We start from the raw sequence: 14,612 nt of genomic DNA on the forward strand, positions 1-14,612 counted from the left end.
CTGCACTGACGAGAAGGGAGTTCCCCAGCCTGTAGGTATGCTGCTGGTTTTTCCTCCCCAGGTGCATCACCTTGCACTTGTCAGTGTTGAATCCCTTCCTATTCTCATCTGCCTACCCCTGTAACCTGTCTAGGTCTGATTGCAGCCTATTCCTCCCTTCTAGTGAGTCCACATCCCCTCACATCTTAGTGTCATCAACAAATTTGAACAGGGTGCTTTTTACCCCCTTGTCCAAGTCACTGATGAAGATGTTGAACAGTGCAGGCCCGAGGATTGAGCTCTGCGGAACCCCACTGCCCAAATCTCTCCAGGTCGAAAATGACCCATCCACCACCACTCTCTGGATGTAGCCCTCCAGCCAGTTGGTGACCCAGTTTGACACCACAGTCCCCCAGTTTTTTAATGAGAACGGGGTGAGAGACAGTGTCGAAGGTCTACCGAAAGTCCAGAAGGACTATGTCCACTGCTACCCCTGCATCTAAGGATTTGGTGACGTGGTCATAGCAGGCCACCAGGTTGGTCTGACAGGACCTGCCCCTAATGAACCCATGTTGGTTGCCCCTAAGCATAATCTCCCCTGCTGGCCCCTCGTGGACATGTGCCAGAATAATTCTCTCAAAAAGCTTATCCAGAATCGAGGTAAGACTAACTGGCTTATAGTTTCCCAGGTCCTCCTTCCTCCCTTTTTTGAAGATGGGAACCACATTGGCCCTCTTCCAGTCCTGTGGCACCACACCAGAGCACCACGAGCGCTCGTAAAGCTGTGCCAGGGGTCCCAGCTAATGCCCTCAGCACTCTGGGGTGGAGATCGTCTGGACCAGCTGATTTAAATACATCCAGTCCCTTCAGAAATTCCCCAACTAGATCCTCGCTGACCCTTGGCTTAGGTGTGCCTCCCCTGGGGCCTGAGGGGGGCCCAGTGTGGGTGTTGATCCGGTTTCTGCTCAGGAAAATGGAGGCAAAGAAGTCGTTCTCAAAAGAGAATAATCATTTAAATTTTGTGTGTGATCCTACAAGGTATAGCCTGAGCACACTTCACTTTTACTGAGATTATTGGATGATGATGGCATTTAGCACCCTTACAAAACTGCATCCTTATTAATCAGTGAAATTAGAGGGCATTTTTCTTTCTTTTCCAAACCCCACATGGTGTTTATGTGATAGTGTACTGCTGCTTACACCTTATTTCCTGTTTAGATTCCCTTGCTTCTGTCTGTGGGCTGAGATTACTACATCGCCGACAGAAACGGATTATTGGTGGGAAAAATTCTTTAAGGTAAAGGATATTCAATACAAATTGTCACTTTCTGTGTAAAACTCTGGGAATATGCAATCTCCATTAGCCATTTGCCTTATTCAGAACTTGATTGCATTTTTGCTTCTCATGAAATAAATATAGATTAACATTCTGAATGTTGCCAATTTGGGGTCTAGGTAGGCACATTGTAATTTTTATTTTTGATTGGGTCAGTTACAGCTGAGTAAATTATTTATTCATTAATCTATGGTGAGTTATTAATGGGAGATACAAGCTAGAATAGCAGTTTGTATCCATACTTTCTATGCCAGGGTTGTGGTGCATAGAGACCTCCTTAGAAGCATATAGGAAGTATGTTTGGAAACACAAATTACATAGCATATGTCAATTTCATATTTGACTTCATGAAACTAAGAAATAGGTTTCTACTGGGATTGTTTGCAGTGATGAACCGAAAAGATATGGTTTCAGTTAACCTGCCTGTTGGTAAACTTATTGGCAAGAATATACGCATGAGAAGTACACACACAGAGAGCCAGCGTTCACAAAGCAAGTTTTTTGGGAAGTTCAAAAATATTCACTGATGAATGGCTGCAATTTTTGCCAGACTGTGGATGGATACTTTAGTTCATTTGGAAGATAGGTACATTGGAAATTTATTTTTTACATCAGGAAGAATCGTCTTCCTTTCAAGATGACTATTTCACTTTCTCTTGAGAAGCAAATATGAAAAAGTTTCTGTGGTTCACAGCTACAGAGCTGTGGGTCTGTCATACATTATTAAAAAGGCCTGTAAAGAGTTAAAACCACACAAATTTTTTTTTTTTTTTAAAGGTGCTCTGATAAATTGGTCCCATATTGAATTGGCACCAAAATAAGCAAAAATGACAGTATCAGCAATCGGCTTTTTTTGACTGATGTGGCCAGCTTTTTTTTGACTGATGTGGCCGATAATGTGACTGATAAATGCTCTGTGCATGTGTGCAGCCACAGTGCAGAACGCAGGCAATGAGGAGCGCAGCACAGAAGTGTGGAGAACAGCCAGGTCCGGCTGATAAGTCTGTTGTGGGGGAAAGATGGGGGAGGCAGATCAGGGCCCCTGTGGTGAGGGAGGCAGTGGGGCTGGGGCCAGGGCTGGGGTAGGCGCTTCCTGGCCAGGGCGGGGTGCAGGATGGTGCTGTTACCAGCTTTTCTGGGAGGGCACGGGGTGGGAGGGCATGGGGGGCTTGTGCCAGGGCTGCACTCAGGGTGGGTGGCAGCAGCACTGAGGAGGGAGGTTGCGGGGACTATGGTGAATTTGGGATGGCTGCAGTCCACCCCCATAGCCGCCTCCTAGCACTGCAGCCTAGTGCTCCATCAGGAAGAACCCCAGCCCACAGCGGCAGCTCGCTTCAGGCACAGTTCCAGGGGCACACGCCCCACCTCATGCCCTTCTGGGTGCACATAGCAGTGGGAACTGCACCCCACCTCCCCATGCCACCCGGATGAGCCTCTTGTGACTCTGTCTCATGCCCCAACCTGCTGTGGCTAGGTAGCACCTACCTCTGCCCTTGCCCCAGCCTCAGCCCCACTCCTTTCCTCCACTGCAGGGGCCTCGATCTGCCCCCATGACCATGCCCCTTCCCTCCCTGTACCCCTTCCACCACAACAGATTTACTAGCCAGACCCAACTGTTCCCCACACTGCCCAGCTGCATATTAGTAATTGGATCGGTATGAGTCAACACGGCTCATTAAAAATCAACTATCGGTATTGGCCCAAACAATCTCTATTGGTGCACCTCTAAACATTTTGTTCCTATTTTTTTGATGACACTAGAGCTGCAAAACTAAACTTTTCTTTAAATAAATTGCTAGTTACACTTGTGAGCTAAGGTAACCACAAACGTTATGAACAGTGTGTTATGGGTTTAGGAATAAGGTGAATATTGTTGGTATTCCAAGAATATAATGAAACTGTTCATCTAAGTCACCATTTTGGTTTTCACACACTTTCAATTTGATGTAGAAATAGAGGGGGTTAGACAAAGACAATAAAATGATTAAGGACTTGGAAAATCTCATATGCAGGGAAAGTAAATAAATTGGGATCGTTTTATTTTTGAAAGGAGATAAAAAAGGGATGATAAAAGTATACAATGTAATCAATTGTGCAGAGAGGTAGATCAGGAACTTAGGTCTCATAACACAAAAAGAAGGAACACTTAAACACCAAACATTCATCAAGAAGGAAATATTTTTTCACATAATGTGCAATTCAGTGATTCTCAGCCATGGTGATGTGACTTTTACGCTCTCTTAGCTAGCATGATTCACAGGAGAAACCCAGAAATTCCATAGCTTTAAAGACATTTTGACCTGTTGTGGTCTTTCTGAGTGCTTTGCAACAGAAGAATTGCTCTAGTATTTTTCTGTAGTCAAAAATGAGTGAAAACCAAGAGCTGGCATTATTCTGAGGGGTGCCTTGAGTCTTAAAAGACTGAGAGCCAGTGATATGATATACCAAGACAAGGTTCCCCCACCAATCAGCATGGGGGGAAAAAAACCCTCATCTCACACTCACATACAAGGAAACCTCATTAATTAAACTGTCCAGACTATCATTAAACTGCCAAAAGCAGCATAGGTTCAGTAATGGAAATCAGTTACAAAGATGATTAAATGCATGACTATGGCCTGCTGACACTGAGGAGACAGGCAGCACTATCATTTCTTGTGGGCTTATCATGGTTCTCCTCCCCTGCTCCCGATTGGCTGAAGGGCCCTGGTGTTTCTACCCCCTGGTGCTGATTGGTTGAGAGTGACGTCTGTCCTACAGACCTGCTCCTCACCCCCGACTGGTTGAGAAGACTGTCTGTCATGTGGCTCCATCCCTTGCTACTAATTGCTGGAGAGGGGCAGGCCACACAACAGGAGTCATCCCAGCCCATCAGCAGCGAGGGCCAGGGGTGGCAGCCATCTTGGCTCCCCCCGTTTATACCAGCAGCCGCCCTTCTCTGCTGGCAGACCGCAGCAGCCACACAGACTACTGGTGCCCTCTAGAAAGCCAGCATTTTATTTTTAGGAAGGGGTTTTTTGGTTTTCTTTTTTTCCTGTTGGTAGGTTCCATAGACAATACCTGATTTCTGCTGAATCACAAATTGACTAGGTTTTTTTTTTGGTAACATTTTATTAGAAAACACGCAATATCAAACAGATTTAAAAAGGACCCCATCTAAGGTCTCACAAAGGGAATACAAATAAGAAATTACATAATACTCACATGCTAACGTCTCATTCACTTTGCTTAAAACTCCAGTGTTATTCAGTGAACATCTTACCCTTTCTTCTTATATAACTACAGGTTCATGCATCGATACTTAACAGAAGGGTACTGACAAAGCCCTCACCCACTCTTTCTGACAACAAAAGTTGTCCCTTAGTCTATCCTATACCTATACGGGGCTGAAACAAGCCCCTGAAGTCCACCCCTTGCCAGAGCGCTGTATCCCTTCCTTCCGTCCCATGCTTTTCTGTGCCTCTATAGAAGTGCAGCTCGTGCATTGCTAACTGCAAACACTCTGACGTTGAAAAGCACAAGCCCTTCAGTGCCAACAGGGAATGCACTTTCCATAGCGCTACTTTGGTGCATGTGATAAGGACCCTCACACCCCATGACACATCCGTCCCCTCTGTTAACCCATAGAGTACATTTTCGATAGTGATCCCCGTTCCCCTTCCTGTCTCTTTCAAATAGATGGCTACCTTCTCCCACACCTTTTGTCCATAAAAACAGTCCCACAAGGCATGTGCCACCAACTCAGGCTCAGCACAGATTTCTCGTGGGCACTTGGGGGACCATGAGAGTCTCCATCGATTCAGCACCTGTCACACTGGCAGTGCGTTTCGCACGGCCCTCCATGCCAGCTCCTCGTGCTCCCTTTTCCATTCCTTCCCCACTAGCCCTTTCCACACCCTTCTGACTTTCTCCGTTCTCAAATCCCCAATATCTGACATCCTCCGCTTCCCCCTCATGAACTTAAGGACTTTTCTGGTATCCACCAGCCCTTCGATCCCTAACCCCGCCAAGCCTTCCCTCTCAACAAAGGAACCAAGGCGCGAATAAGGGAGTGACATCTGCCAAGCCCACACCCCCTGCCACCCGCTCCCGAACAGTCCCAGCCTTTGTAGGAGTGTTCCCCCCCAGAAAATGCAAAAGTTGGAAACCATTCCCGGTGCGCCCCTCGCTTCCCTCACAACCATCTTCAAAAAGTGCGCATAAACAAAGACCTCTATGTTGGGAAGACCCCATCCCCCCAGCCCTTCTTCCTTATACAACTCTGTTTTGGCCACCTTCTCTGTCTTCCCCCCCAAAAGAAGAGGCATAATGCCCGCTGGACCTGCCGGGCCTGTAGCCAGGACGGGGGGTACACCATCGCTGTGTACAAGATCATCGGCAACAGGCACTGTTTGATCACTTGGACCTTACACCTTCATGATAAACTCTGTGTGTTCCACAACCCCACTGTCTGGTTTACTCTCCCCTCTAACACTTCCCAAGCCCATTTCCCTTTCCCCTGGGTATCCATCCACACGCCCAGTATTTTCAGTTCCTCCCTTTCCACCTTCAATCCAAATTTCCCCAAATCGCCCCAATTCCCAACCACCAGGACTACACTCTTGTCCACGTTCACTCTCACTCCAGATACCTCCCCAAACTCATTGGCGTGCTTCACCACTCCTCCTAAGGACACCTTGTCCCGCACCACGCATGTCATGTCATCCATGTACAGGAGGACTTTTAATTCTCCGCCCCTCGGCACTCTAACCCCACTGATCACCCTATCGCTTCTGATTCACTGTGTCAGAGGCTCAATGGCACAAACAAAGAGCCCTGGCGACAGCGGACACCCTTGTCTCACCCCCGAGTCCACTGCAAAGGGTTCTCGCAGGAAGCCCCTCACCAGCACCCTGCTTGTTGCCCTCCCATAGAGTGTCTGCACCCACCCCACAAATTCCCCCAGCATCCCCATCCCTGTCAGAACCCAGAACAGAAACTTGTGCCAATGCCGTCGTATGCCTTTTGCGGGTCGAGACTCGCCACTATCGTATTCCACTTCCAGTCAGTAATGTACAACAGCATATCCCGTAGTATCCAGTGTGCTTGTGTCATCCGCCGCCCCCCGCACCACGCACATTTGGTCCCCACCCAGCATCTGTGGTAACACCTCCCCCATCCTTGTCGCTAGGATCTTGGAGAATAATTTATAATTGGAATTCAGCAGGGCGGTCGGCCTCCAGTTCTTAATGTGTTCCCATCCCCCTTTCTTATAGATCAAGGCCACGACTCCCTGGGCAAAGCCCTCCCCTACCTGACCCTGATCCATAATTTCCTTAAACAGGGCCAAGAGATCCCCTTTCACTAAATCTCAAAACTTCCCATAAAATTCCACCGGGAACCCGTCACCTCCCGGGGTCTTCTTTAATGGCATTGTCCTCAAGACTCCCAGCATCTCGGTTTCCATCAATTTCTTTATCAGCCCCCGCCTCCCTTCTTCCCCCACTTTTGCTTCCAAACTCCCCACCAGTCCCTCCAATTGTTCTCGCCTCACTGCTTTCCTATGAAACAATTTCCCATAAAACCTAGTCACCTCCCGCAATACCCCATCCACGTCCTCCACCCTCCCGCCTTTGGCCGTGCGGACCGCCGCCATCGCCCGCTTTTTCCTTCTCACCTGCAAGGCGAAAAACCTGCCCCATTCCTCTCCCTCATCCACCCGCTCCACCTTGGCCAGGAACATCTGTTCTTGCATCCTGGTCCGGAACCAATTTTGCACTCCCTCTCTTGCCTGTTCCCATTCTCCCTTCACTGTTGCCCCCTTCAGCTCTTCCCACAATCTTTGAACTTCCCCTTGTAAGTGTGCTAGCTCCTTCTTCCTCTGCTGTGCCTGCTTTCTTCCCACACCAGTGAACCACTCCTGCACACGCTTCTTGATTTCGACCCACCAGTCCCGTGTTGGGAAAAAGGGCTGTAAAGTTTGCCACTGGCGATATACCCTTTGAAAGGCAATGCATTCCTCTGGGTCGTCCAATAAGGACACATTTAATTTCCAGACCCCTCTGCCCTGTTTCAGCCCCTGCCCGATGCCCACTTCCACCCACAGGACACAATGATCCGAGAAGCTGACATCTATCAGTCTCTTGCTGCGGATTGCCAACCCCTTCGACACCAACACAAAATCGATCCTCGATTGCCCTCGCCCACCTGGATCCACTCTCGTAAAAACTCCTGTCCCTTCCCAAATATCCTGGAGCCCCTCATCTTTAATCCACCCCCACAGCCACTTCCCCGTACTAGCCATCCTGACTCCCTGCCCTATCCCAATCCGCCCACCCTCTTCAAGTATGCAATTAAAATCCCCCATCACGATCCGCGGTCCTCCACCCCCCATACACATCCCCATTTTGCGGAAAAAGCACACCCTCTCTGTTCTCTCGGCTGGGGCATAGATGTTGTACAAAGTCACCTCCACGCCCTCCACCTCAACCACTGCCTTTTCCAGTCGCCCTTCTTCCAAGACCTGCTGGTCTTTAATTGTCAACCCCCCCCTCCCTTGCCAGGAGCCCTACTCCTGCTGCTTTATTCTCATTTGAACCCCCTCACCACGATGGTCCCACCTCCCAGTGCTTCTCCAGATATCTATAATTTCTCCTCCAGGGAATCCTGCACTCCTGCAAGCCGAACACTTGTGTGTCCAGGCCTTGTAAGGTGGTATACATTTCATCCCATCTCTGCCTCCTGTATAAACTTCTTACATTTAAGGATGCTATGGTCAATGACATCAAGGATATTTTCCAGAGAGAAATATGCCTCATAAATCATCTGTGCCGCTACTGGGTTCTGAGGTGTCTTCCCCCACTTTCTGCATCCCTGTAGCCCTAGCTAGATGTTTAATTGCAGTTGGGTTCAGAAAGCCATCCTTACCTATACCAATACAACTTATTTAAGTAGGACATATGGTCATGCCTATTGAGCTGTTTTCCCCTCAGCACTGACTCTTTTTCAAGTCATGGTAAGCTACAGCACTGCATACATTTCAACACCCTCCTCACTCCTACAGCTGAGCTGTGCCTTTCTTTCCTATTTCAAGTGATTCCTGTTTCTTCACCAGCCTTAAATGTCTGGCAAACATCACCAAATGGGGCATCAAGCACTTCACCCAAAATCCCTGTGTTGCACCCTCTCTCAGTCTGTCACACATGATTAGTGTGGCCCTGCCCTCCATGAGGTGGAGCTAGACCAGACTGCCCTATGCTTCATCTGCGTATACATTTTTGGAGGATTCCAGGACTCATGACAAGAGCACTTGGTTCCAGCCATGAGTGCAGGGGCTAAGTAGCATATGAATCCTTTGTGCGGGTATCTGGAGTACACACACATACTGAGCAGTGCTGAGCTGTGGGGCCACCATGGCTTGAAATCCTGTTGACTCTGCTGGGGTGCAGCCGTGTGAACTATATGGTAAGCCATGAGGTTTTTGGTCTTGGACTGATATCATGTAGTTTGCAATATATATAAGTAGGTACAAAAGTTATTTAAAAGTGCATTTATAGCAACTGTAAAAATTATAAAATGTATCAATTCTGAATGAAGTATGTTTATGGATACTATGTGCAAATTACTACAAGTATATTTATTTGAAGTTCAGTATTTTCAAATTTGCATCTCACTTCCATATACTCAGGGAGAGCAGGGTATGACAGTAATGGGCAAATGGGAAGTGGCTGCAGGGAGCAGAAGAAAAAGGGGCTACCTGACCCCCAGATTTATGTTCCCTGCTGTAGCTGTAGAAGGGGGACAAATTCAAGGGAAACCTCCAATAATTAGATTCCATACCTGGAAAATTATAACAAATGGATACACTGTTCTTGTATGGAATCTAATTACCAGGGGGCCATCTTATATTCAGGGTTGTCTTATATTTGACTAAATACAGTGAGTGGACTAGCCCTCATTCTCACAGGAAGTTATCAAGGCCAAGAATTTGACAAGGTTCAAAAAGGGATTAGATAGTTTACATGGGTGTAGTAAGAGTATCCCAAGTTAACCTACTTAACATTAAGAAAAAATTTGGAAGGGATATTAAACCTCATATTTCAGTGTTTGAGCCAACCTCTAACTTTTAAGGACCAGGAGTACACCTGTGTGAAGCACAGAATATCCCATCTTCCTCTGAAGCATCCAGTATGGGCTACTATCAAAGACAGGATACTAGACTAGATGAACTCTGTGTCTACTGCTGTGTAGCAGGTCTATGGCTTGTTGAGAACTAACTTCACTCTTGTCTGATAACTGCTACATATTTCCTAGTAGTTCATGGCTTCCATTCTTGCTAGTCCCATCAGTCTGTGGAAGGACATAAGTACAAAATAGTTTTGAGAATCTATTACCAATCCCACCTTTATAGAGTTGGAAATGTGTGTCCCAGAATGGCCGAAGTGCTAGAATTTATGTTCAGCATATGACCACTTGTATAAAGATGAAGCTAATCCATATATTTCTTGTGGTTTGTGCTGTTCGCTTAGTCTAATGGACTAAAGGCTTCCCTTTCATACAGCTCAGGATAAATGTAAAGATGGGATTAATTGTCAGAGTCATAGAAAAGTAGGGCTGGTCTACCTAGTCCAGCCCCTGCCTGAGGCAGGATCATCCCTATCCAGACCTCATCCCTATCCAAACTGAGAGCAGGAGAGGCAGAGTTTTTTCCTGGAATCTTTTTTGCTGCCTGATCACAGGAAACTTTGGGCCTTGTAGCTACATTATGCTTAGTTTCTGTATGGAAAAGAATACACTTTATTTTTTGTTTGGCTTGCCTGATATTTTGTGGGGGGACAGTGTGTTTCTGGCACAGCAGGAGTAACATGAGAAGGAATGATTAAACCAAGTCAGAGTAGAATGAAGTGCTGAGAGAGTTAGATGTCCAAGTGGTCTGTAAACTAGCCTCGAGGGCTGATAAATGGAATTCCAAATGCTATACGAACATGATTAAATGGACTCTCAGCTGTTACCCTGTAAGTATCACAGGTCTGAAGTTTTTTAAACCAAGGTGCTGATATTGGCTGTAGACTTGCGAGAGCTTGCCAGTTACCTTTACTCTTCCATTTTGTTTAGTGCAGTAAAGAAATGACTGATTTGTTCTGTGTGCAGGGGAGGCTGGCCCTGGCAGGTTGCCCTCCGCTTGAAATCATCTCATGGAGATGGAAGACTTTTGTGTGGTGCCACTCTCATCAGCAGCTGCTGGGTACTCACTGCTGCACACTGTTTTAAGAGGTGCGTTGGCATTATTAACAGTGGGACACATTTTCAGTACAACTGCATTGCCATCTTAGTGAGTCCTGTGGGAATGATATAAATGCCAGACTGAAAACTGTCCCCAAAGAGGTTGGGACTTTTGTTTTCCTTAGCTTAACTCATATGCTTTAATTATTCTTGCTTTCATAATTTTGCTTTACTTATATATCCTTAATCATTCAGGAGATTTATGATAAAAGTTTAAAGTTACAGTTGATTTTCCAGTGAAAATCTCCGTAGAAGAATCGTTTAACTTTTCTCCAACCTCTTCCAAATAACTCCTTTCTGGTACCCTGGCAGGACAAGATTTAAGCAAACACCACCCAAATCACAGGTTGGTTTTGTTATGTTGTTTGGCAGGACATAGTCAGACATCAAGCTTCACTGACATTTTCCTGTAATGCTTTGGCAACTCAACAGAATAACTAGGGGTGGATGAGTGGGGCACCAGCCCTGGGTGATGCTTTAGAGCGTACACCAGAATGGCAGCTCCCGGAGAGCCTGTGCAGCAGTAGCAACCCAGGAGGGGAACCTGAATCATGTCAGCTTACACCGGAATATCAGCAGTCCATGTGTGGGGAGGTAGGACTCTTCAGCACTAAGCACCATTGCCCCGTCCCTGCCCCAGCCTACTCTCTAACACTCAGCTTCGCCCCCCACCCAAGTGCCAAAATTCCTAGTTACAGCTCTGTAACTGGACTAACCTGTAAAAACCTCTCTTAAATCAAAGTATTATTCTTATTTTGTTGAGTCTGAGGGAAAAGCACATTAACCGTGTCTGAGTCTAACTATTTTTTCTTATTCTTTCAGCCAGGTTGGGAACAACTGCCTTGTTCTGTAGTTTCTTAGTGTATGAAAAAACTAAGTGTTTTGTAGGCATTGTGAGGATGCTTCCAGCACACTCAGGGAAACTTTAAAACATCACTAGCTAAATACAAAGAAGATACTAAAATTGCACCCAGGGCTGGTACCCCAATCACTAGGAGAGCTGGTAGTACAATCCTAGTTTATATCCATGGAGCATACTCCCAGCTAGGGCTGCGTGACCCAAGCAGCTGTCTTGGGCATTGAGTGAGGGAGTGGGAGAAGCAACTTGCACGACTGTGCTAGTAGCATGGCAGCGACCAGCACTGATATAACTTACACCATTGTCTAGTCAGACTGCTACACAACACATAATAGTAAATTCAGCTCCCTTCCTTCAGTTTACCAACTGATGCATAACTTAAGCTCCCTTATGTCATACCTGAATTGACTTGATATGCTTAATTAGCCCGACATTAAACTGTCATCTAGTTTTACTATACTTATAGCAAATAAATATAAATGCCTTTTGCTTTTGGCATGAATAGCAGTTCTGTCTTTTACAGTCTTCCTGCTTCATTTCTTCAAAAACAGCCAAATTCAACACTTTGCCATCATGACTTTAGTAACTTGGCACAGGTTCAAGTTACTGCAGTATCACAAACACTAAATTTAGTAACAAGAAGATGGATATAATTAACGATTGTAAAGGAGGAAGGTTCCAGCTATGCTTTTCTCTGATTTTATCTAGAATTTTTAGAAGTATTTGTGCTGCGCATGAATAAATCTTGCAGTAGTGACTGGTAAAGAAACAGAGAAGAACTAAGGAATAATTTTAAAGGAAGTTTGTTAAAATTTGCCCAAGAATGAAAAACTGCCAGTTTTATTAGCTCCCTCTCTCTCTCCCTCTCACCTTCTAGAAGGGGGAGGTGATTATTTTCATTAGAGTGAAAAGAAACTGGTATCTTCTTTTAGTGATAGCTACTCAACATCTTTTCATGTTTCCAGTAGTCCTGAGGAACTCTTCCTTGTAACACTTCAAGCCATAGTGGTCAGACTGCTTATTAAATAGCAGACCACTTCCACTGAGCGACAAAGCTGTCTGTATTGTATAAACTGACAGTGAAGAAGAGTCTGGGGTTTGCTACCTTCCAAATGAACATAAACTAGCCTCTTTGTCTCAAATTACCATTTCTGTTGTAACCAAGGATGGAGGTTATCAAAACATATTAGAAAGCTTTCCATAACACACCATATTCAAGATTAAAAAAACACCAGTTGGCATCTTCCCTTCTCCAGTCCAGAAAGATAAATATGCAGGACCTTATGGCAACAGTGAGTAGGATAGAATGAAGACACTTATTGGACCAGTTACACAGTCCTAAAATTAATCTTTCTGAAGTCTGAATCTGAGAAAAACACTTCTCTAACTTCTTTTTTGCTAGGAAATGCTAAAGTGTTTTTTAAACAATGAATTCAAGTTTTGCCACACTCCTGGAAGTATTAATCTCATTTTACAGAGAAGGAAGCTGGGGCATAGGTGGATTAAACATTCTGTGTTACACTGAAGTCATTAGCAAAACTGTGACCAGAACCCAGATTTCCCCAGCGTAGACCCCTCCTGTACCTACCAAACCACTGGTTAACAATGTTTTCAGGGTAAAAAGGTTGGTTAAAAAGGAGGCCAGCAATAGGACCCAGCTATGGCTGCTGACTCTTCTTCCAGCTGCCTGGCAGTGGCATCAGCAAAGCATGACCAGCCATGGCACGGGCTAAGCACCCTGGTCCACAGCTGCAGTGGGAATGAAGCTCTGGGTAAGATCTAGTTCAAAGGCAGTGAGATGCTGACTCCTGTGCTGGATCATTCTGCCTCTTTTTGCTATTGGCACTCGAGCATTAATATTTAAAATGTGGCCAAATACACAATCATGGGAAAGAAAACATAGTTATTGCCTGCAAGTCACATGAATTCAGAAATATTTTTAAGGGATACCTATTTATGCCCGTGTACTGACAGAGGTTAAATCTGTATTTGGTGGTTTGCTCATTCAGTACCATACAAATGCACAGAATTGTGCATTAGCCATGAGGAGTAGCATTTCTCACCCTGTTAAGAACTGTAACTTCAAACAGGAACTTAATTCAAGTCAGCCTTCTTGAATCTTTTTGCCAGGCTGCTAAAAATTACCGTAATTTGTAACACAGGAAGCTTGCAAGTTTCAAATTGCAGAAGGCACTTCCCCTTATAAAAGTCAAGGAAAAGTTATTTCATATGCTGGGGAAGAGGACAAAGAGGAAAACAAGCCTATTTAGTTACCATCCCAGCCCTGATTGATGGTAGAGAGCCCAGTATCAAATAACATAAACCATCTTCCTTCCTGCATTACTGCTGGTTTAGCAGAGGAAACACTTTAATATTGAGAGAGAGAGAGAAGTTGGGGGAAAGAGTCTCTTTGATTGTTAAACCAGTACCGGAGAACGAATGAAAATAGATTGATTTTTGATGTTGTCCTATAGTTAATGGTGCACATTTGTCACGTTTCATACAATTCTGACATCCAGGAGATTTAAAAATGTAGTATTTAGTGGCAGCCATTAGGACATAGACTCAAAACAGTGCACTCGCTCAACATTATGGATAAAGCCCTATCTACTGAAAAGCAAAACACAATGCTTAAAAAGGTCAGATTATCCAAGAGAAGTGTCTATATGAGTATAGACTGCCAAATTTCCATAGGTTAGTGACAACAAATTTCAATCGCTTGAGGTAGGTAGGTTGCAACAGCATGGAGTCGGGAGCAGTGCCTTATAAGCATTTGAACACCACCACAAAAAGTGGGATGAGACTGATTCTCATTTCAAGCGCTTCATAAGCAAACGAACATGCTATCCACCCAGGCATGAGCTCCTCTGCAACTTATAAACTAAACTAAGCAGGATTTGCCCTGGAGCTGGATGCTTTAATGCCACACTCTATAAGATTGGCTTAAAGGACAGTCCAATACATGAGTGTGGTGATGCACCATAGGCTGCTGACCACCTCCTCACATGTGCAGCATGCACCCAGGATTAGGAACTTGGAAGCATCAGTGATAAAGCAGTCGTGTGGCTCTGCCACATTAATGATATGTAGGGGGAAAATTAAGTATATGAGAGAAGAGAAGATAGCTTGTGGTTGTATTTATTGTGCACACAAAACCCATGTCAAAGTACACAATGG

General features: G+C 45.3%; 1 protein-coding gene across 1 annotated transcript in view; it reads left to right on the forward strand.

The window, feature by feature from the left end:
- The window catches only part of PRSS12 (protease, serine 12), an 80,101-nt gene that overhangs the window by 56,771 nt on the left and 8,718 nt on the right, over positions 1 to 14,612 (forward strand). Inside the window, exons 10-11 of the mRNA XM_019533959.1 lie at positions 1,198 to 1,276; positions 10,445 to 10,567. Of these exons, the coding sequence (XP_019389504.1) occupies positions 1,198 to 1,276; positions 10,445 to 10,567 (202 nt within the window). The remainder of the gene's footprint in view (positions 1 to 1,197; positions 1,277 to 10,444; positions 10,568 to 14,612) is intronic.

This window comes from Crocodylus porosus, unplaced genomic scaffold (genome assembly GCF_001723895.1).
Source record: "Crocodylus porosus isolate Cpor-Errol unplaced genomic scaffold, CroPor_comp1, whole genome shotgun sequence".
In the NCBI taxonomy this organism is placed as follows: Eukaryota; Metazoa; Chordata; order Crocodylia; family Crocodylidae; genus Crocodylus; species Crocodylus porosus.